At 43.6% G+C, this 21,139-nt stretch overlaps 1 protein-coding gene across 6 annotated transcripts in view; it reads left to right on the forward strand.

The window, feature by feature from the left end:
• The first annotated feature begins 1,872 nt into the window (after positions 1-1,872).
• LOC148030836 (protein STICHEL-like 1) overlaps positions 1,873-21,139 on the forward strand; it is a 100,337-nt gene continuing 81,070 nt past the window's right edge. For 4 of the 6 annotated variants that reach the window (XR_015691816.1, XM_087684368.1, XM_087684370.1 and 1 more), the window contains exons 1-2: positions 1,873-2,886; positions 3,682-5,817. Coding sequence is in view for 5 of the 6 variants with exons in the window: in XM_087684368.1 (XP_087540494.1) it covers positions 3,694-5,817 (2,124 nt within the window). In the remaining variant the exon portion in view is untranslated. The remainder of the gene's footprint in view (positions 2,887-3,681; positions 5,818-21,139) is intronic. The other 2 variants (XM_087684366.1, XM_087684367.1) reach the window with 2 other exon arrangements.

Below are 21,139 nucleotides of genomic sequence, written 5' to 3' on the forward strand. Positions count from 1 at the left end.
TTGGTTGGGGGTCCATCAACTAGTTATTACCAACTAGAAGTTCCTCCTCTCTTTAGCCTTAGACAACTCTCTATAATATGCGTCATGGGCATTTAGGTCTAGATTTGGATTTCCCATTGGCATTGAGTTTCTTTGATAAGAATATCATCATCCTAAGATCTTGAGGCAACTTGTTCACTGTTAGGTTCATAACTACTTTCTCCTATTTCAATCATTATCAAGGAGGTTAGTAAAAGAGGTGCATATCTATCATTAGTCTTACATTTATTAACTTTGTTATTCGGTGATTGTTCTTGTCTTTTCTCTTGATTGTTTGAAAACCATATTCTTTAGGTTTGATAATCTCTTAAGGCAGATCAAGGGCCTTGAGATCCAAGTAGTCTCTAATGAGGTGCCCTACTTTCAAGCATTTATTGAGAATTCATAGCTTTCTAAATTTGATTGCATTCAGAGTTAGTGGTGTTTGAAATATCGGTAATTTTTTGTTCACATCCAACAACAAGCACCTAAGATGCCCCTTTGATTGATATTTGATACATGACTTTGACCTAGTAGTCTATCGAATGGGGAGGCTACTATTCTAAGAAAAGTGTATATATTCAAAGGCAAGTTTGAGAATTCTGCCTAAATTGGGATTTTGGAGGTTTGGTGTCCAATTGATAAGTAGAGTGGGGAGCTCTCCAGCATCCACTTACCATATCTAATGACATTTAACAACATTTGCTCACTTTCAAAGAGGAAAAGTTAGTTATTATAAGGTAAATATTGCACTACATGTATCTTATAGCTTGGTCCTTCCCAATTATTTCAGACACAACTCTTAAGATATTCCATAGGAGGATGAGCTCCATGATAGAGGCTGATGAGAGCCCTTTCTTGATAGGCTTTAGTCGATTCTTTCTTTCCTACTATTTGAATAGATATTGGAATGATAGTACCTAAGATGTCGGTGTTTTCTTAGTAGTTGTCAGACGCTCTATTTGTGGTAGTGAGGGGAGCTAGGTATCAACTTTCACATTTCCCTTTTTATTGGAAGGATAGTACCTAAGTCATCGGTGTTCTCTTAGTAGTTGTCAGACACTCTATTTGTGGTAGTGAGGGGAGCTAGGTATCAACTTTCACCTTTCCCTTTTCAATTGGCTATTTTTCTAATTTAGCAAGAGTCAATTGAGCTCCAACAAGCTACTTGGAGGGGTGAACCCCTTACAGAGTCATGGCAATTTTTGCTTTGCATGCCACCACTTCTTCCGTAGATGATGTTGGTCTCCAATGTTGTGGTAGCGTTGCTTTATTGTTACTGTTGAAGATCAACACATTCTCTCTCTCTCTCTCCCCCCCCCACCCCCCCTCCCCCACCCAACACACACACACACATGCCTCAATGCACATTCCCTGTTGAAGGTTTTTGCATTGGCTTGAAAACATGTTTTCTGGGAAGACGGTTGAACTTTACCTTTCAATAATCCGAAGCCTAGTAAAAATGGGCATAAGATTTCGAGATCAGGGGACTTGGGATTCGGGAGCGGTTAATACAGTTGAAAGGGCCAGTCTGGTGAGCTGGACAAGGCCGCGGGGTCCACTGATTTCAGGTGAGGTACGCCGAAAAATAACACTGCTACCTATGACTATGACAAACCTCTGCATAACAACTAATACCAGTAAATGTTTCTTTTTTCATCTGCGCAAAGGTAAATCTGGACACACTCTCTGATCTGGGGAGAAAGGCTCCTTTTCTCAGAGAGAGGGAGAAGAAAGGGACACGGGACCAGGGTCCCTCTTTTGAGAGAGAGAGAGAGAGAGAGAGAGAGAGGTGGGTGGTGAGTGAAACTTTAGTGTTTTTTTGGGGGGGGCGCGCGCGTCTGAGGCAATCATCAAGAGAGCAGAAGATGATGACAAAGAGAGCAAGGGATAAGACTCAAGAGATGATGGTGGAGAGAGAGGGGACGTGGGTGCCGGTGGGGCTATATGTTACATTGTCGTCCTCTTGGAGTAGGCGGCGCGGCCATCAAACTAGAAACAAAAGAGCTCAATTTTCTCTCTCTCTCTCTCTCTCTCTTACAGACAGTCCTTCGGAGTCCTAAAAGCTTTTGCCTGCACCACGCATGTGGATTTTGCCTTTACCTAGGAGACTATGGGCCACAAGAAATCGTCGTCATCAACAAATACTCACGGGCCACTCATACACCCACACTCACAGAAGAGTGACTAGTACTGCATAGAATTGAAGCCGCTAACCACCTCTTTTGTAGCTTACCTGACCTCTCTCTCTCTCTCTCTCTCTCTCTGTGTCTCGTCTGTCTCTCTCTGTCTCGCAGAGGTGTCCCAAGACAAGGTTCTGTCGCAATCACACTCAGCTCAGCCTGTCCACTCTGCAGCCACCACACTACACTCCCCTGCTCCATCATCTCTCCTATATCGATCTTGCAAATTGTGTGAATACCAATTGGTGGCCCTCGAAGGTCCATCAATATGTGTCCAGTCTAACGCAACCACTTGGATTTGACAACAACCTCGGGATGCCATGTCAAACACCCAAATTGGAGGCACCGACGCATTGAGTTCTTCACTATGTAAGCTCACCAATGTCCAACAGCAGGTCCGTCTGCTAACCAATATTGAGCCTCATCTAGCCCCAATATGCGTCCTGGTTTCCTTCCATTTATGGCTTCAGCACGTTGGCAGAGATGGTTCAGGTGGTCTTCTCTCATTCACCAGTCGTTTAGTGACGGCCTCATGCGCTGCTGGCACACCTGGATTAAAATTTGTGGTGTGGGGCCTTTCTGTCCAAACCGGCAGTTTCCATGCCATTTCCTCAGGTTTTCTACAGTAATGGACATGGATGTGCCCTCTGATCGCTGCCCAACGACATATGCTGACTGAAATTTGGTAAGCATGCCGAAGCTCAATGGTTCTTTCTTCTTTTTTCTACATTTAGACTTTGCCATCTTAATACGTCTTGTCTCCACTCTTGCTCGTAGATTGATTGCACAGGTGGATTCTGTTAGAGACTCGGTAGTAGAAATTAGTAGTTTTATGGTCCTGCAGCATAAATAATCACTATTGCAATATACACTCTTGTGCTCGAAACATCATCCAGTCTTTATTACTTCAGCTGACATTCGGACCTCAGGCCTTTATGGATATCCTTAAAAACATGTCTAGATGCAAATGATATGGTTCATGGATCCTCACCCTGTGTCTGGATGCCATCTCATTTATCACCTTGATCAGTGGCATAGACACCGTCCTGATTTGGGGTTGGACCTACCAGTTCGCCGCAAGATTATCTAGGATCAGATTCTAGATGCTTCCCTCAGTTGAGCATGTACCAACATTGAGCTTTTCATCACATCATTAGACAGATAGAGTATCTCGACCAGTGTATTGCACATAGCCTCCAGTATGCCCCTCTCTGACCTCCATGCATTTTCAAGGTATTGACCATTTGTTGACTCATAACAGCTTTAAAAATAAGTGGTTGCAAAGTATATTCCATAAGTGTCGACGCGGCCATCATCAAGGGAACTGCTGGTAGCAAGTTAAGAAGACATGCTCAGGTCATTAGAGTTTTTGGAGACTTTTAATCAGTGGATGAAAAAGTATTGAATGTTCTGCCTCATTAGGGATAAATTTTCCTTGACTCACTTGCAATGGCTTTTTTTTTGTTGGGTTGTGCTACAGTGGTGCAGTGTCATGTTGGACACAGGCCACCCAGGTGAACTCCCTTTGATGAAAGAGCTGATAGCTATTAAGAGAGCTCGATCCCTCCACGATCCAGCCACAGTACAGTCAACTGTTTCAGGGGCTCCTCATTCTTCACTGGCTTCGAGTAGGAAAGGGAGGCACTTTGCTGGCAGGAATTTAGAACATGAACAGCCTGGGGGGAGGGGTTGTTTGGTTGGTGGTCAAGCTGGGGTGGGTAAAGTGAGAGCCTGGAGGAAAGGATCTACTTCCAAATCCACTTTTCAGTCTGGATTTCTGGATGATAGTGATGGTCAAGGGAGCTGGGATCTTGGAATAGAAGAAAGAGTACATAAGGATGCGAGACAACAACAAGAAGTTTTTGGAGGATTGAGGAAGCAGGTTGCATACACAACATCTCACGGCAAGCTTGAGCTCCAAACAAGGCATGGACGAGAGTTGTACAATGATGGTGTTATGTTGCGACAGTGGAGGAGCTCTGGTAATGCACAAGATGAGACTAGACGGTGTGTTGAGAGGCCCAACCGTGGGGAAAGGCGGAAGAAATGGGCAGATGCCCTTACAAAAGGAAGAGTTTCAGCCCAAAACAAGGAGACCTTAAAAAATCAGTTACATCCCAGAAAAAAAGTTTCAGTAAAAACCCAAGGCAAGAGATCACAAAGCCCAAGTTTCTCTAAACAGAACCCTCAGGTTCTCTCACCACTGGTTTTGAATTCTCCTGAAGACTTCTATTATCAGAGTCATCATCTGCCTTTATTCACATTGGAAGGGCCCATGTCGAATCAGGAGCTCAATCAAGGTTTGAAATTGGGAACCCAAGGGACACTTGGATCACCAAGCATTGCAGTAAGAGCCCGGTCTTCACTGTCTATGAAACCAGGTGCTCCGAGAATCTGGAGATCCTATGATATACCCACTAGTTCTAGTAGTACGAGTCAGAGGTCTGCCTCACAAGGATCAATACCAGGCATTTGGTGGACCCCTTTGAACGATGAGCTAGATGTTTCCGAGCTGCCTACAAAAGGTTGCGGCATTCCTTGCGATTGGTCTACAAGTAAAAAGCAAGGAAAGACCTTGCTTGATTCTGCTGGAAAGAGTCATAGCTGCTCAGACTTGTTAACAAGAAAAGTATTAGCAAGGGATGTATCTAATGGCACTCCAAATAGACCTGCCCCATCATCAAAATTGGGTGAAACTGAAGCCTTACCTCTGCTGTCAGAGCTTTCAGCAGATGGAGGAGAATCATCTATTGAGGAGAGTGAAAGACCATCTAGTGATGCCAATGGCGAGCTTGGTATGGACAATGGGACTGCAAAGAAAGGGCCTAGCAGTGTGGCCTCTGATGTGCGAGACAATGCTGATATCAGTGTGAAAGGCAAAGAGCTGGCTGTGTTTGTTGAAAGACCACGGAATTTAAGCCAAAAATATAGGCCGAAATTCTTTGATGAGCTACGTGGCCAAAATCTTGTGGCTCACGCACTTTCGAATGCTGTCTCAAAAGGCAAGATAGCCCCTGTATATTTATTTCAAGGACCTCGTGGGACAGGGAAAACATCTGCTGCAAGAATATTTGCTGCAGCTTTAAACTGTGCCTCTACTGGTGAAAAGAAACCATGTGGGGTTTGTGGCAAATGTATTGCCCTTGCATCAGGAAAGTGTCCAGATGTTCGCGAAGTTGATGCAGCAAGTCACAATGGAATAGAAAAAGTGAAAGTCCTGTTGGAGAGCTTGTTATCAACAACTTTAGTTTCACGATACAATGTCTTTATTATTGATGAGTGCCACATGCTTACAGATGAGACATGGAATGGTCTTCTGAAACTACTAGAGGAACCACCTGCCAATGCTGTCCTTATTCTTATTACGACAGATCCTGGGAAATTGCCCCGTACTGCAGTCTCCAGATGCCAGAAATTCCATTTTCAGAAATTCAAACATTCTGATATTGTCAGCAGGCTTGAGACTGTAGTGAACTTGGAAAATCTGGATGTAGAACCAGGAGCTCTGGATTTGATAGCATCAAAATCAGATGGATCACTTCGAGATGCTGAGACTATTTTGGACCAACTTACACTTCTGGGACAAAATATCACTTTGAGTACAATTCATGAGCTGGTTTGTGTCCCTTCTTTTCAGTCTCTTGTGTCTTCAAACTACTTTCTGTGTAATGTTTTCTTCTGGTTTTGGAACTTTAACTTTAACTAGAGGTCATGCCTTTGCATATGGCTCCAATAATCACTCTAACCAGGGCAACAGGTTTAATGCTCATTTTCCTTTTCCTTTGTCTACCCTAGCTACTTCATTAAGCTTGAGTGTATAACTAATCTAGACACATGAATGGATCTTGAATTTCTAGTTTTGGCTCACTTCTGCCGTTGTTGAGCATTTTGTCTTAACTAACCATTGTTCCTAGTGGCTCATTTCTCTTTCACCTTGCATCCTGTTAACTTTTTTACCCTTTATGTAAGCCCCATTCAAATAATGGTTTATGAGAGGATGGGAGATAACATTCTCATAACATATTACTGATTATAATGACTTTAATGGCTTCATCCTTTCTGCTCTCCCAGCTCCCCTTTCCCTTGATCTCAAGCTTCCAAAGTCACCATATGTGCATGAGTTTTAGAGTTTGATATCATTCTAATGTTAAAAGCGATGGTCCCCCGAAGTGGAGAATTATCTCATAGGCCATGCAAATTCTCAATCCCCCTAAGTATGAGGAAAGGGACACATGGCTGGTCAATGCCCTAGCAAGGGAAAGATAAGAGAACCAATCTCAAAACACTTCAAGCCAATGTCGCATCTTAAGAATCCTCACAATGAGACAATACTCCACTAGAGAAAGGAAAGCTTCTAATGGTTGGGGGTAAGTTTGCTAATCATCATGTTCTCGTTCACTTCCTTAGTGGAGCTACATATCATTATATCCATCCTTGGATTGTCAAAGCTATGTCTTCCAAAGTAGAGGTTCAGAACACTAGAAATGCTAGGTGCTGCTTTTCAAGGGACAGAATCTCAGATTACTCATATCCTTGGGGAACTATGGATTGAGATAGGGACTATGTGGATCATGAGAACTTTGTCATGGGAGACCTGAGTCATCGTGATGTTGTATTGGGATTATCTTTGCATTGAAAAGTAGATCCAACCATTGATCGGAATCAAAATAAATTTAGGTTTCCTTTAGAAGGTAAAAATGTATCTTTGGGAGTTGAAGGAAACTCTATTCCCATACCATACAAGATTTTTGTATAGCGATGAAAAGCTCGATTTCCATGCACTTGATTTTTGTTCAAGATTTCAACAAAGAGTTTGGAGTTGAAGAGTCCATGAGAGGTATAAACAAGGAGAGAGTAAATTTCATAAAGGGGTATGAAAATTGTTTTGTTGATACTTTACCTAATGAGTTGCCACTAGAGAGACTAAAAGATCATCACATGGACTTCATTCTTGGGAGCTTTCCTCCTTAAAGGCCAAGGTGCCCAACACAACATAATGAGATTATGAAGCGGGTAAACGAGCTTTTAGAAAAGGGCCTGATAAGGCCTCGTTCCTCAACATTTGCACTCTAGTCCTCTTAGTATAAACAAATTATGCATCTTGGTGCGTGTGTTTGGATTACAGGGCCCTCAACAAAATGTACTACCTTATTTGGCCTAGCTGGTCATAAGTGCTATTATCATCGGCAACAACCAAAGAAGGAAAAGAAGTAGCAGCACTGTCTTTGACCAGCACACAATGGCATCTACTATTGACATGTTGAGATATGGCATCACCATTGAGAAGTTCTTTGGCATCGGATTCTCAATATGAGAGGCAAAAATCTAGGTCATCTTGATGCGAGAAGGTGTGTGGAAAGTCATCTCTATTGAAGAACCAAAGCATGTTTGAGGAAGGCCATAGCTCCATCAAGAGTAACCTGAAAAACGTGAGAGTGCTCTTGCCAATATCGGGCTTGTGCTTTTTGACAATCTCCTCTATCATCTGGACCTTACCAAAACAAAAAAAGAGGTATGGGAAAGTCTTCATACATCATTTGGGGGTGACATTTATAACTCAAAATTATTCCGTAAATTACAATTGTTTAGTACTTGTTATAATCTCTCTGAATCTCTCAAACAATATCTTGATCACCTTAGTCTTCTCTTCAATAATTTACTACACGCATTTGTCTAGATGACAATGATAAGAAGTTTCTCCTCAACAACTTGGTGAAAGAAGATAATGTTGGTGAGACTATGATAGCTTTTAAAGTTTCTACAATGGCTTAATGTCTTTTATCTTTGTGTTTTTGGTTGTGATGTTTATGTTTGTGTTCTAGTCATGAAGTGAAAGAATTTGGGTCCTAATGTCCAAAAATCAAATCATCATTAGCGACAACACTTCTTCCAAGGTCTACTATCTTTGGGTTCTACGGTTGCATTCTAGTTTCATCAGGTAGGAAGTGTCTTTTAAGGAGTTGCCTTCAAAGTGGGCTGTTCCCAAGCCATCTACTTCCTTATCTTGCTTGACAGGTGCCTTGTTTTTCGTAAGCAAGTCAGCTCCCCTACTTTGGATGGTCATTTGAGCAAACGATTGCCTTTTTCGACATCTCCCTATCTCCCTCCTTTGCTTGTTCCACATTATTATGTGGCTCCCTTGGTGCCACCCACTCCACCCATTCATCATACTCCATATGATCACCCATTCCACCATTTCCACTACATCTAATAGTTGTTCCACTTGCAGTTTGTAGATCATAGGGCCATTCCCTATTAGTATGAGAAAACCATTCAGGATTCAATCATCATTGAGTTTTTAGAGACATCAGCCAACCCTCATTGCTCGTATCATTTTGTGGGTGATATGATCATATGCCCTATTCTCTTGTGCATAGCTTTCTACGTCTCCTCCTCTTCAGTTTTTCAGAGGTCCTTAGTGTGCTTGAGTGGAGACATGCCATGGAGGAGGAGCTTAATTCCATTGATTGGAATCACCCTCAGGTCTTGGCTGATAGAACTCCACATTAGTAGATTATTGGCACATCATAGATCCTCAAGTTGAAGGTTTGTTGATGGCACATTTGATAGGTACAAAGCCCACTCGGTGGCAAAGGGCATGTCCTGCATCAAGTCCAAGCTTTATGATGGTTCAAAGTTCAAATATGCTACCTCTTACCGGCAGTTGGTCGTGTCCCTTCTGTACCTAGCCAACACTAGGAATAATATCGCTTTTTCTATCAAGATCCTAAGTCAAATTTTTGCTTCTCTTGAACAGGTTCATTAGCAGCTTGCCATGTGTTTGCTTTGATATCTTAGGTGTTCCACTTCTCTTGACATTTGATAGCACTAGGTTATGACTCTTCATGGCTACTCAAATATGGATTGAGCTTGTGATCTCAACTCAAAAGTATTCTAATGGAGCAGTAGTTCGTGGCAACGCTTGGTCATCGCCTCCATCACCTTTTGTCTGGCCGCTATGTCGATATGGATTGCCACACTGGTCTGTTCCTTTTTCGTTATGCTGACTTGAGTTGTTGCATCAACATCATCGACATGACGCTTTGGGCCTGACACATTTCCAGCCTTGTCAACACGATCGAGCCCGTGTCGCTTGGGATCCATCTGTTCGCGTTGACCAACTGTTTGAACACGTCTTCAGGTCGCCCCAATCTACCTTCTTTGCACACGAACAGATTGACCGCCACTCTGTCTCCTTTCCTTTTGCAAGCCCAATTTGATTTAAAAAGGTCCATTATTTATTTCTTGCACCAGCAAGCTTTTGTTCACATACTTTGGCCCTCCTAAGCACAAATTGGACCGAATTCGGGCATTTTGACAATATCCATCCACTTTGGTCTAGATTTCATAAAAGTTTGGGGATTTTCATCAATTTCCCCAAATTCAATACCAAATTGGAGAAATTGCTTGTCGGTCGTTGACAAATTTGGGTCTTTCCACCTAACAGGCCAAATTTTGCTCGAATTTCAGTGCCAAATTTGGGGCTTTCTTGAAAATTAGAAATTTTATCAACATTGTGGCTCAATTCATTGATAGCGCGACATTCAGCATCATTCGGGTAAACATTTCACAAAAATCATTTGAATTTCTATTCAATTTCTCAATAAAATTTGGGGCTTTTTGTCATTCGAGCTCAATTTCACCTAAATTTGCTAAAAAAATTTGGGCTTTTTTGAAATTCATAAGATTTCGTCAATATTGAGGCTTGGCTCAATTTAGCTTGAGGCATAACATTCGACACCAATTGGGTAATTTTACCCAATTTCTTCAAATTCTCTTTAATTTTTGAGTAAAATTTGAGGCTTTTGCCCAATTTCACCTCCAAGCACACTTGAAATTCGGGGATTTTGTATCAATCCTCTTTCGTTGTCTTCCATGTGTTTAAAAATCATATTATTTGGTTGCCAGTCCTATTTTTTTCTGACGCTGAAGATAATCTCTTATTCTCGCGCATTTATAGGGGGAATTTGTGAGAGTGCACAATGGAAAGGAAACATGAACATAGAGATGAAGAAGAGAGAGAGACTTCAAGTAAAGAAGAAAGAAATTTGCATTGAACAAGGAACACAAGAGGAATGCCAATGTCAATGAAGACTATTGATGAAGATTGCTGATGAAGAAGCTCCTCACAATCTTAAGAAACCCCCTCTAACACACTAGGGGCTAGGAAATTGACAATTGCATCACCAAGAGCATCCCTCTCTTAAAGAGATGGAGGATATGAGGGAACCACCGTAGGAGAGGGTGGGGGATGGGAAGGAACCTATGGAATAGATGGTGCACGAGCAGGAATGGGTTTAGCAATAGACAACTGCCTTGGAGGATCCTACATAAGAGAAGGGGAATGGAGCATGTAAAGCTCGCTCTCTTACCAACCTATCATGATAAAGCCCCTGTAGAAGATCCTCAATACTAATGGCCTGCTCAGTGAAGACAACCTGGATACCAAGCCTAGTAAGGCCATAAACTGAGAGTGGAAAGCCCAAGTCCAAAACATAAAGGGCATGTGAAAGGGAGCTTGATTCGTTGTTGGGAAACAAAGGCAAAGCGCCAACCACTAATAGGCATCGATACAATGTCAAGGGCAGAGATGCTGCAACAATTGACCTCGTGGAGTCATATGTCTAGAAGCTTTGGTATCAACTAGCCAAGGCCTCTTTGAAGACAAGGCAACCACTGACGAAGGCTCCTCCAATGCAACAATATGAAGGAACACGAGCTCATGGGTAACCGTTGGAGTAGAGGTAGAAGGCTTGGGTGCTTTAGCTCCATCCTTCCCTCTTAGACGAAGATGAGGGTACTTCTTTCAACATTTCTCCTTTGGATGTGTCCCCTACCCACAATATGGGCATTTAGGCTTCTTTGAGTGAGAATCAAAGCTCGAAGAACTCTCTTGTCGTTCAGTCTTTGACTTTCCTTTCTTCTTCTTTCCCCCTCTCGAACCTACAACAAAGCCTTTGGTGGAGATGGATCCGCTAGCTACCTCTTTGGCGGTGTGCTCATCATGCTCCAAAACAAGTAGGGCAAGCTCCTCCCATAGAAGCTTCTCATGGGTCCTTGATGTTAGAAGATTGGTGTAGAAGACATCAAACCGGGGAGATGGCAATTGAGTCAAAAGAATCATGACCATATCCTGCGAAAAGATCATCCTGCCAAGGGATGCAAGCTTATCTAGCTTATTCTCCAACCTATTGATATGATCCTTCACGGAAGGAGAACCATCAATAGCGAGCATCCGTAATTTCTTCTCAAGAGTAATCAGGTGGGCAAATGTCTTCCAATGGTACAAAGAAGCAAGCTTTGTCCAGACCTCCGCTGCTTTTCGTAAGTTGTGCACATGCACTAGGATAAAATCCTATAAGCTCATAAAGAGGAAAGATCGATGAGCTCTAGAGTTGAGTCGATCCCATAAGGCTGCACAATCCATTGATGGTCCAATGGTGGGATCCTTCATGGAAGGAGAATCATCAACAACGAACATCCCTAATTTCTTCTCAAGAGAGTAATCTGGTGGGCAAATGTCTTTTAACGGTATGAAATAGCAAGTTTTGTCCACATCGAGTCTAGAGTTGAGCCGATCTTATAAGGCCACATGATCCATTGATGATCCAATGGTGGGATCCTCCACTGGATGGGAAATAGTGTGGATAACAAACTCCCAAAGATCAAAGGTATCAAGGATACACTCCACTTTACATGACCAAAGCGAGTAGTTTGAACCATCAAGCAAGTCTTCTTTGGGCAAAGAAGGGAGCACGAGCACATGTGTAGAGAGTGCCATAGATGGCATGTTGAGGCTAGTAGAATGGGCCTTTTGTGAAACATAGAGAGAATGGGGAGGAGAGGGTTCCCAAACGAACAGGCTAGGTGACTTTCGTTCTTCACGATCTGGGTGCTAGTGTTTGCTATAATCTTGCAGCCGTTCGAAGGAGTGTTGGGGATATCCTTATTTGTACCATCAAAGCCATGAAAGTGGTTGTAAAAGGCATCTTCGATATCTTGCATGATATCCATAAAAAATCTGCGTTTTGGCTGTAGATAGCCCCGAAATAGGAGGAAACGGTTATAAGGTCACAAGGAAGTTGATGTAGAGGGTCGAGATGGGCAAAAAATACTTCCCTCTACACAAAGAATGGCATGTTGTTGAGGAGACCTATCTCTTGGCCAAGAAACACTGGTGTTGGCTGCAAAGAATTGTCACCCGATCGAGGAAGCTTGTCACCTCTAGTAGGAGAGGGAGTGGGTATCAAAACGGATACTTGGCACAAAAAAAGGTGATGCCTCCAAGTAAAAAGTTGCGCTTAAATATCAAAATAATGAGACTTTTAGAGAACCTACAATGGCATGTGTATATCCAACATAATATAATTAGAATAAAGAAATACTATACTATATGGATACATAAATTATTCCAGGGTGGAGAATCCATTGGTATTGAAGAATACCCAAAGAGGCCTGGAGCCCATGATGTTTCCAATTTATAAGTCAAATAATGTAAGCAATGTGAATACCTTAATAACATGTATTACACTCGTAACTATACTGTAGATATGCATTTTAAGAGCAACATGAAGCATTTACTCTAATGTCCAATGAACATGCCTTAAATATAGCACCAATATTCTACTCAAAATATAATATTGGGCTTTTTGCTCAAGTAGACTTTGATGGAACTCTTATTTATTCAAGAGTTTCAATTGTGTTGTCTATGCTATCTCCCATCTAGCCACAAACATTACTTCTTTTTTAGATCTACCACTCATTGAACCATCAAAATCACAAATGCAAGACTAGCTTGTTGGGATGTAAAGGTCCTTTATTCACCTCCGTGTATCGTACATGTGTATTATTATGTTGTACATGTGAATGCATCCTTACGTGCCCTAAGTATAAATACATTTTATTCTTTGTGTACCAACACATTTTGTTGGTACACCCAAATCAGATCGTACTCGCTCTGTCGCTCTCACTCACCTGCACACTTCTGTTGCAAATCATCACGCTTCCTCTATCCGTGCACTCACAACAGTTGGTATTAGGGATACAATGGTTCATGCAGGCCACAGGCATTAGTCGCCAGTTGCAAGCTTGACTGTCGAGAAGCTCTCAACCAGGCTGCAGACTGACAGGTGACACGCAGGCAGCCAACGAACAGGTTGTGCAGAGAACCAACGAGCAGAAGACAGGCAGGCAAAATGGGCAACAGGGGTCCAGCGGGGACCAGGTGACAGGAGACGCGGGCTGAAGGTGCACGTGGCGGACCAACGGGACGAGATGGGCGACAGAGGAGGCTGCGCGTGGCGAGGTGATGCGGGCTGCACGGACGTGACGTGACGGGCAGGTCAATGGCTCCCCATTTTTCAAATCAGAATTCCAGCTCATTTTTTACTTCTCCCTTTGGGCGTTCATAGGAGATGGGATGCTCCCTTCTAGACTTCACAGAGAAGGAGCTAGCTGATGCCTTCCATGCACAGGATGGGCAGAAATGCCCGGGAGAGGATGGTCTTTCTAAGGCCTTCTTCACTACCTTCTGGGAGGTGGTGAAGGCCCCCCTACTATTGGCCTTTTAGGAGATTTTCAGCTCAGGACGGATGCTAGGGAGTTTATCGGCAAGTCTTGTCAGTCTCCTCCCCAAAGGGGGAGACCGGTTGGAGTTGTGCTAGTGGAGACTGATCACCTTCCATGCGCAGGATGGGCAAAAATGCCCGGGAGAGGATGGTCTTTCTAAGGCCTTCTTCACTACCTTTTGGGAGGTGGTGAAGGCCCCCCTACTATTGGCCTTTCAGGATACTTTCAGCTTAGGACGGATGCCAGGGAGTTTATCGGCAAGTCTTGTCAGTCTCCTCCCCAAAGGGGGAGACCGGTTGGAGTTGTGCCAATGGAGACTGATCACCTTGTTGTCAGTTGCCTATAAGGCACTAGCCAAGATGATTGGTAGTCGACTCTGCCCTGTGCTTCCAAACATCATTCATGACACCTAGACAACTTTTTTTCATGATAGGAGAATCCTAGACAATGTCTTCACTTTCTTTGAGGGGACCGAGTGGGCTTAGCATAGTGGTCACGGATTGACAGTACTCTTGGATTTGAGAAGGCCTATGACAGGGTTGATTGGGACTTCTTAGAGGGCACCATAAATCAAGGGGAAGGAGGCAGCTACGAAAGTCGCAAGTCCCGCTTTTGTGAGAGGCTCAAAAGTGAGTAGGGAAGAGTAATCCCTACTAACCAGTGGGACATACTGGATAGGGGGAGGAGCGTAAGGCGCCATTCAGATGGTAAACACGCACACCACAACACAGACAGTCACAAAGAATGCATGGTAGGGGTGTGTATGCAATGGACTGAAGGCGCACGGAGTAGTCCCCCAAAAGCAATGAATCCAGTCAAACAAAAGCAAAGACCATTGACAGGAGGTGGTGGGTGGGGGAGGAAGGAGGAGGAGGAAGAGAGGTGGTGGGGGGAGGTGGCGAGGTTGAGCTTCCCCCAGGCATGGATCAGTGGGGTTTCTGCACTTTATAGATTGGCCACTAGCAGGGTTCTCATTGGTGGCAGGAGAGGGGAGGAGTTTTAGCTAGAGAGATTTGTCCGGCAAGGCTGCCCTCTTGCCCCGTATCTTTTCTTACTCTTTGTGGAAGCAATGTCCTACTTCCTTCGCTCACGTGTGAGCAGGCTACGTGGCCTTTAGCTTCCGGTGAGGGAGGAGACTGAGCTGCGAGACTCAGAGTACGCAGATGACACCGCTCTTTATGTAGAGGATGATGAGCTGATGTTAGAGAGAGTGAGACTAGCTTTGGAGGTATTTTACATTGCAAGTGGAGCGAAAATCAACTGGTGAAAATCAGTTGGTTTTCTTACAGATCCAGACTCTAGCACGGAGTGGGATGTCCACTTTGGGTTCAGATGGGTGAGCAGGGGACAGACCGTCCAGTATCTAGGATTCCAGGTGGGACTCGATATCACTCCTTTCCAACAATTTATTTTAGTCTTCGACTCTATTAGGCGGAAGCTGACCGACTGGAGCGCACAATCCGCCTTTCCTTAGCGGACCGAGCCCTGGTGGTCAACCAGGTCCTAGCGACGGCTTGGTACACTGCATCTTGTTGGTGCTTCTCGTCTTGTGTGGTTCAACTTCGCCGCCTAGTGCGGAATTTTCTCGGGGCTGACTCAGACGGTTCTAGGGATTCCTGGACCAAGGTGGCGTGGGCGAACATCATCCGGCATTGGTCTGAGGGAGGACTTGGGATCATTGATTCAAAATTCCAAAGCTTGGCCCTTTTAGGCAAGCTAGTGGTCCGTGGTCTCACACCAAGTGGGCAGACCTAGAAAGTCCTTCTGCAGGAGGGTATCCAAGAGTGCATACTGAGGCTTGGCGGTGGATGGAGACCATCCTTGAGATGGATCTTCACGACTGCCCAAATCACACCACTCGGATCTTCCTTTATCTGCAACTTACTTCGAGTGTGGCAAGGCCTTCGCGAGGCCCTAGTTCAAAGGCCCCTAGGATGTCAGGAAGAGATAGACCACCAACCGGTGGTCTGGAACCCCCAGGTCAGAGATCGGGACGGGATACAAATTGGTGAGCGCCCCCACATCTAGTAGATTGACTGGGAGGCTAGCCCCGCTCGTACTATCAGTGCATGGCGGGAGGTGTACAAGATGGCGGATTAGGAGGTGTTGTAGCGGGCATCAAGTTGTCAGTGAGGAGTTGAGGTGAGGAGGAGGGAGATTGACCTAACGATTCCTCAAGAGTGGCTAGACCCCCCGATTTGAGAGCCGGTGAAGCCTGGTGAGGTGTGGGCTGCTAGATTCTCACCGGCAAGTATCCCCTTACAGGTGGTAGGTAGAGTGGGTGGTGCCCCCTACGGGACTTTCTTCACCGTGCAGGATGGGGGGCGGTTGGTTCTTGACAAAGGGCAGCAAGATGAGGAGATTGTCCTTCCTTGGAGGAGGATTCGTGTGGTTGGACTCAAGGGGAAGACGTGGCGACTCGACCCTTATGTGCCCTGGGAGGAGTTTCGGGAGTGGCGCCTTTGGATATGGGAGAGCAGGCCACTTGATGAGCTAGAGTGGGACCTTGGAGAGTGGCTATGGCCGGCCATTGCGGTTGCCAAGAAGCCATGAGGTTCTTGGAGTACACAGCCAAGATTGGTAGACATGTACTGATGTAGGAGGACATGGATTGGGCGCATTCGCATAGCAGATATTGGGTAGAGCACAGCATTACGGATGCCTTCCATTGGACGTTCTGGCGTTGCATATGGGATAGCTGGAGGCCGAGGAGGGTGTTGTATTTCCTTTGGCTTTTGGCACATGGGGGTGTGGTTGTTGGGAGTTGGTTGGCTCAGATGCAGCAAGATGGAGGTTGCAAGCGCTGCCCACAGCACTTGGAAACTCCAAAGCACTACCTTTGGTCTTGCGAGGCGGCACAGCTCGTGTGGAGAGGAGCTTGCCATATTCTCTGCCGCATGGCACCAGCCTTGGATGTATCTCATGGGGGGCTTTTTGCTTGCAGGCAGTCAGCCAAGGCCGTCACCTTTTGTGTGAGGCCGGGATGGAGGATACGATTTTCCTCACCGAGGCTGGGTCTTCTGCAGTGGGCGGCTTAGAGGCTTTACCGAGCCGCCAAGTATTGGATCCCACAGCAGAGCACTTAGAGGTCTGGGAGATCATAGGGAGTCTTACAGGATGGCACATTGTCAGGTGGTTTTTGGTGGGGAGTGCCTTTCAGTATATGCGACTTTGGCAAAGCTTTGGACCTCCATCATCCACTCCCTCTGCGGCTGTTGGGACCAGGTGCAGGGCAAGTCTTGAGCTCGTTAGGAGCTCCGTCTTCACTTTCCGCTCACTTGGGGCTGCCATGACTTGTTCTTCACAATGCAGGTGGACAGTCCCAGATGGCGATATACCCCTCTTCCATGGCTTCTTGCCCCCATCCCCCTTAGACCCCCTTGAGAGGCTTGTATACATGATGGATTTGTGATTTGCATCAGCTTCAACTAGTCTGTTGAGCACGTACAATTCATTGTAATCAGCCTTCTGAGTAATATAAGTAGCCACATTTTACTTGCAAAAAAAAAAAGAACAACATGCTAAAAATGGCTTACAGGAGCCAATAAATGCTGAAAATAACATGCCTCGATATGTAGACTCGATTCTTGAGAATGTAGATCATTGGGTACGTAGGTCTACACGCTTAAGAAGGCAGCCACATAGGTATGACCCCTCTTTGCTCTATGTGATGCTTACAGATGAGGGTGAGCCTCTTACATATAGAGAGGTCAAGTCATGCAAATTCAGCAGTAAGTGGGAGCTAGCTATGCAGGAAGAGGTTAAATCTCTGTATGCTAATGACACTTGGAATCTTGTGTCGTTGCCCAAAGGAAGAAAGTCTCTTCCAAACAAATGGATTTACAAAGTAAAGGCAGCTGACGGGAAACCCTAGTACAAGGCAAGACTAGTTGCCAAAGGGTATGCATAGAAGGAAGGGATTGACTTCCAAGAGATCTTCTCACCTGTTGTGAAGATGACCACTCTACGTGTGCTTTTTGCTCTCACTGCTATATTGGATTTAGAGCTGTACCAAATGGATGTGAAAACAACTTTTCTACATGGTAAGATTGATGAAGAGATCTACATGAAACAGCGTGAGGGCTTTGTAGGTCTTGGAAAAGAGCAATTGGTGTGTAAACTAAAACGCAGCTTGTATAGGCTGAAGCAAGCACCACAGTAGTGGTACAAAAAGTTAGACACTTTTATGCTCTCTCATGGGTTTACATGCAGCCATGCAGATCATTGTTTGTACATGAAAAAGAATATAGATGGCAACCCCATCATACTTGCTTTGTATGTGGATGATGTGTTGCTAGCTGGGAAAAGAAAGACTAGCTTGGATGCTCTCAAAGATCAGCTGAAATCAGCTTTCTCCATGAAAGATTTGGGGAATGCAGAGCATATATTGGGCATGAGAATTCGCAGGGATAGAACACAGAAATTTCTGTTCTTATCTCAAGAGAAGTACATTGAAAAGGTATTGGACAGATTTAACATGGCTGAAGCTAAAGCCTCTTGGGGTGCCCTTACCTCCATATCTTAAGCTTAGTAAAGCCAATAGCCCACAAGATGGCATGGAAGCCAATGCTATGAAGGGAGTCCTATATGCATCAGCTTGTGGCTCTCTTATGTATACAATGACTGCTACTCGTCCAGACATTGCTCATGCAATGGGAGTTGTCAACACGTTTATGTCAAATCCTAGCAAACCACATTGGGAGGCTGTCAAGTGTATTCTTTGATATCTAAAGGGTACACAAAGAAAGTGTATTTGCTATGGGCAGGGTGCACTTAGTCTACAGGATTATTGTGATGCAAACATGGCAGGTGACTTGGACACTCGCAGGTCCACTAGCGGGTATGTCTTTACAGTTGTTGGTGGGACTGTTTCTTAGTGCTCCAGGTCGCAAAACATCGTAGCACTGAGTACTACTGAAGCTGAATACATATTAGCTACTGAAGTTTTTAAGGAAGCTATATGGTTGAGCAAACTTGCAGAGGATCTCAGCATGCCTATGAGTACTCCAACGTTGGGATGTGATAGCCAAAGTGCTATGTATCTGGCTAAGAATGCCATAAATCATTCACGCACAAAGGATATAGATGTGCGATATCACTTTATCAGATAGATTCTGGAAGATGGTCTAATCACATTGACCAAGATCAAAACACAGGACAACCTTGCAGATGTTCTCACTAAAAGTCATAGCATGACCATTGCATACGACTAGTGGGAGTTGGTTAAAGGTTCACTTCAGACCTTTAAGTAGAAGGTTGTTGGGAATCGGGATGTAAAGGTCCTTTATTCACCTCCGTGTATCGTACATGTGTATTATTATGTTGTACATGTGAATGCACCCTTACGTGCCCTAAGTATAAATATATTTTATTCTTTGTGTACCAACACATTTTCTTGGTACACCCAAATCAGATCGTACTCTCTCTGTCACTCTCAATCACTTGCACACTTCTGCTGCAAATCTTCACGCTTCCTCTATCCGTGCACTCATAATATAGATATGAGTTGTAGAGAGCTCACTCATTTCCCTATAATTATGTTGTAGTCCTAGTTGCTCAATAGGCTAGTTGCAACAAGTGGCTCCATGATTCAAGTGTTATGTGTTGAGATGGCAAGCTCAACACGTGTAGACATTGATGGTGGACTGCCTGGTTAGATAGGTCCACGCATCTACACGTACCATGTTGGTGGTCATTATAAATCTCACATGGCCACTAACTTACTAAATTTGGTTTGTTACACCTTCGTACATCTAGCATAGTTATAGTGCTATCAATTAGTATAGTCAGTTATACCGTGTTTGACTTAGTAGGTCGCTTTTCTTGACATTGTATCTTATCTATACTGTGTGTACATTACATTAAGAGAAGAAGAAAGAAAGAAAAATCCAACAAGAAAATGTTTTGGCCTCCATCTCTCTCTTATGTTCTTGAGTAAGCCTCCTTTCATGTGCATTGTGTGTTTAGCGCAGTAGCTCAAGTAAGCCTCCCTACCATGCAATACGCGATATAGTATCAGAGTGGCACCATTGAGAGAGGTTGGTTTAAAGGCTGAAGGGAAGGAGAAGGAGCAAGGATTCAAACAAGCAAGCAATCGGTAAGAAGCTCTCCCATTCTCTCTCTCATTCCCTTGGATAGTGCTTGTGTAGGTATCGGAAGCAGAGCAAAACAAAAATCTCAGATTGTTGTTAAGATTTGCTATGAGATCCCATCGTATTTTTGGCTATCTAAGACCATTTTGGGCCCTGTTTTAGCTTCATAAGATTGTAGACAATAGTTTCAAGGCATATTGTAATTTTGATTGTGTTGGTTGTTCTCTAGTACAAAGATTGTAGATTTCAAATTTATAAGTTCTGAGGTGTCTTTAAAGAAGAAAAACATAAGGTTTATCAACAAGGTTGTAGGTAGTATGTGTTATTGAGCAGTCACTGAAAAAGACTGTCTCATTTATTGTTGTACACATCTTGTGAAGGGTTATAGAAGTTTTGCTTGATGTTTGGTACTTAGTTGTATCATAATGGTTGAGAACAATGGAAATCCTATTATTGAGAAGCTAGACAAGAATAACTACCCATCATGGAAGTTTCATGTGACAAACTTTCTTATTGTAAAAGGCATTTTCAAGTTTTCTTCAAATTAAAAAAATGAACCAAAGCTAAGTAATCCTACGGCTGCAAAAGAATTAAAGGCATGGAACGAATGAAATGCAAAAGATAAAAATAAAATATATTGGCTATCTTTGATCATTAATAACACTATGTTGGGGTATATCAGAAATGCAAAAAGTTCACATGCAGCTTCAACAACCTTTAAGGATATATTTTCAGTAAATACACAGACACGGAAGATTTAACTGAAGCAAGGGTTGAATATTTTTAAGAAATGGAAGATATTTGTCAACATGTTTTGAAGATGAAAAGTATTGGAGATGCCTTAGCAATTATTGATGCAATGCTTGATATTAATGATTTGGTTTCATCTATTTTGGGTGGCCTTAATAATGAGAAGACCTATAAATCCTTTATTACTTTTGTGTTTGTATGGAAGTTGTTTTCAAAATTCGATAAGTTAGTCTCTCTCATGATTACTAAAGAGATCAATATGCAGGTGAATCATTTGAAAGAATTGGTGAATAGGTCTAAGTTTTTTACTCAACTCGAGGAAGAGGACGTGATAGATCCTCTTCAAGAGGTCGTGGTATAGGTTGTGTTGGTGGTAACAAGCAAAACAAGTTAAATCAACAACTTGGTGATATGTAGATTTTGAAATGCCATGGTAATTCTAAGGTAGAGAGAGCTCTAGAGGAAGAGGTGGATGGTAGAACAACAGAGGTTCTAGCAATTCTAGCATTGTCTACCATTATTGTAGAA

This window comes from Lygodium microphyllum, chromosome 9 (genome assembly GCF_053477565.2).
Source record: "Lygodium microphyllum isolate KBCC chromosome 9, Lygodium_microphyllum_v1.1.10, whole genome shotgun sequence".
NCBI lineage: Eukaryota > Viridiplantae > Streptophyta > Polypodiopsida > Schizaeales > Lygodiaceae > Lygodium > Lygodium microphyllum.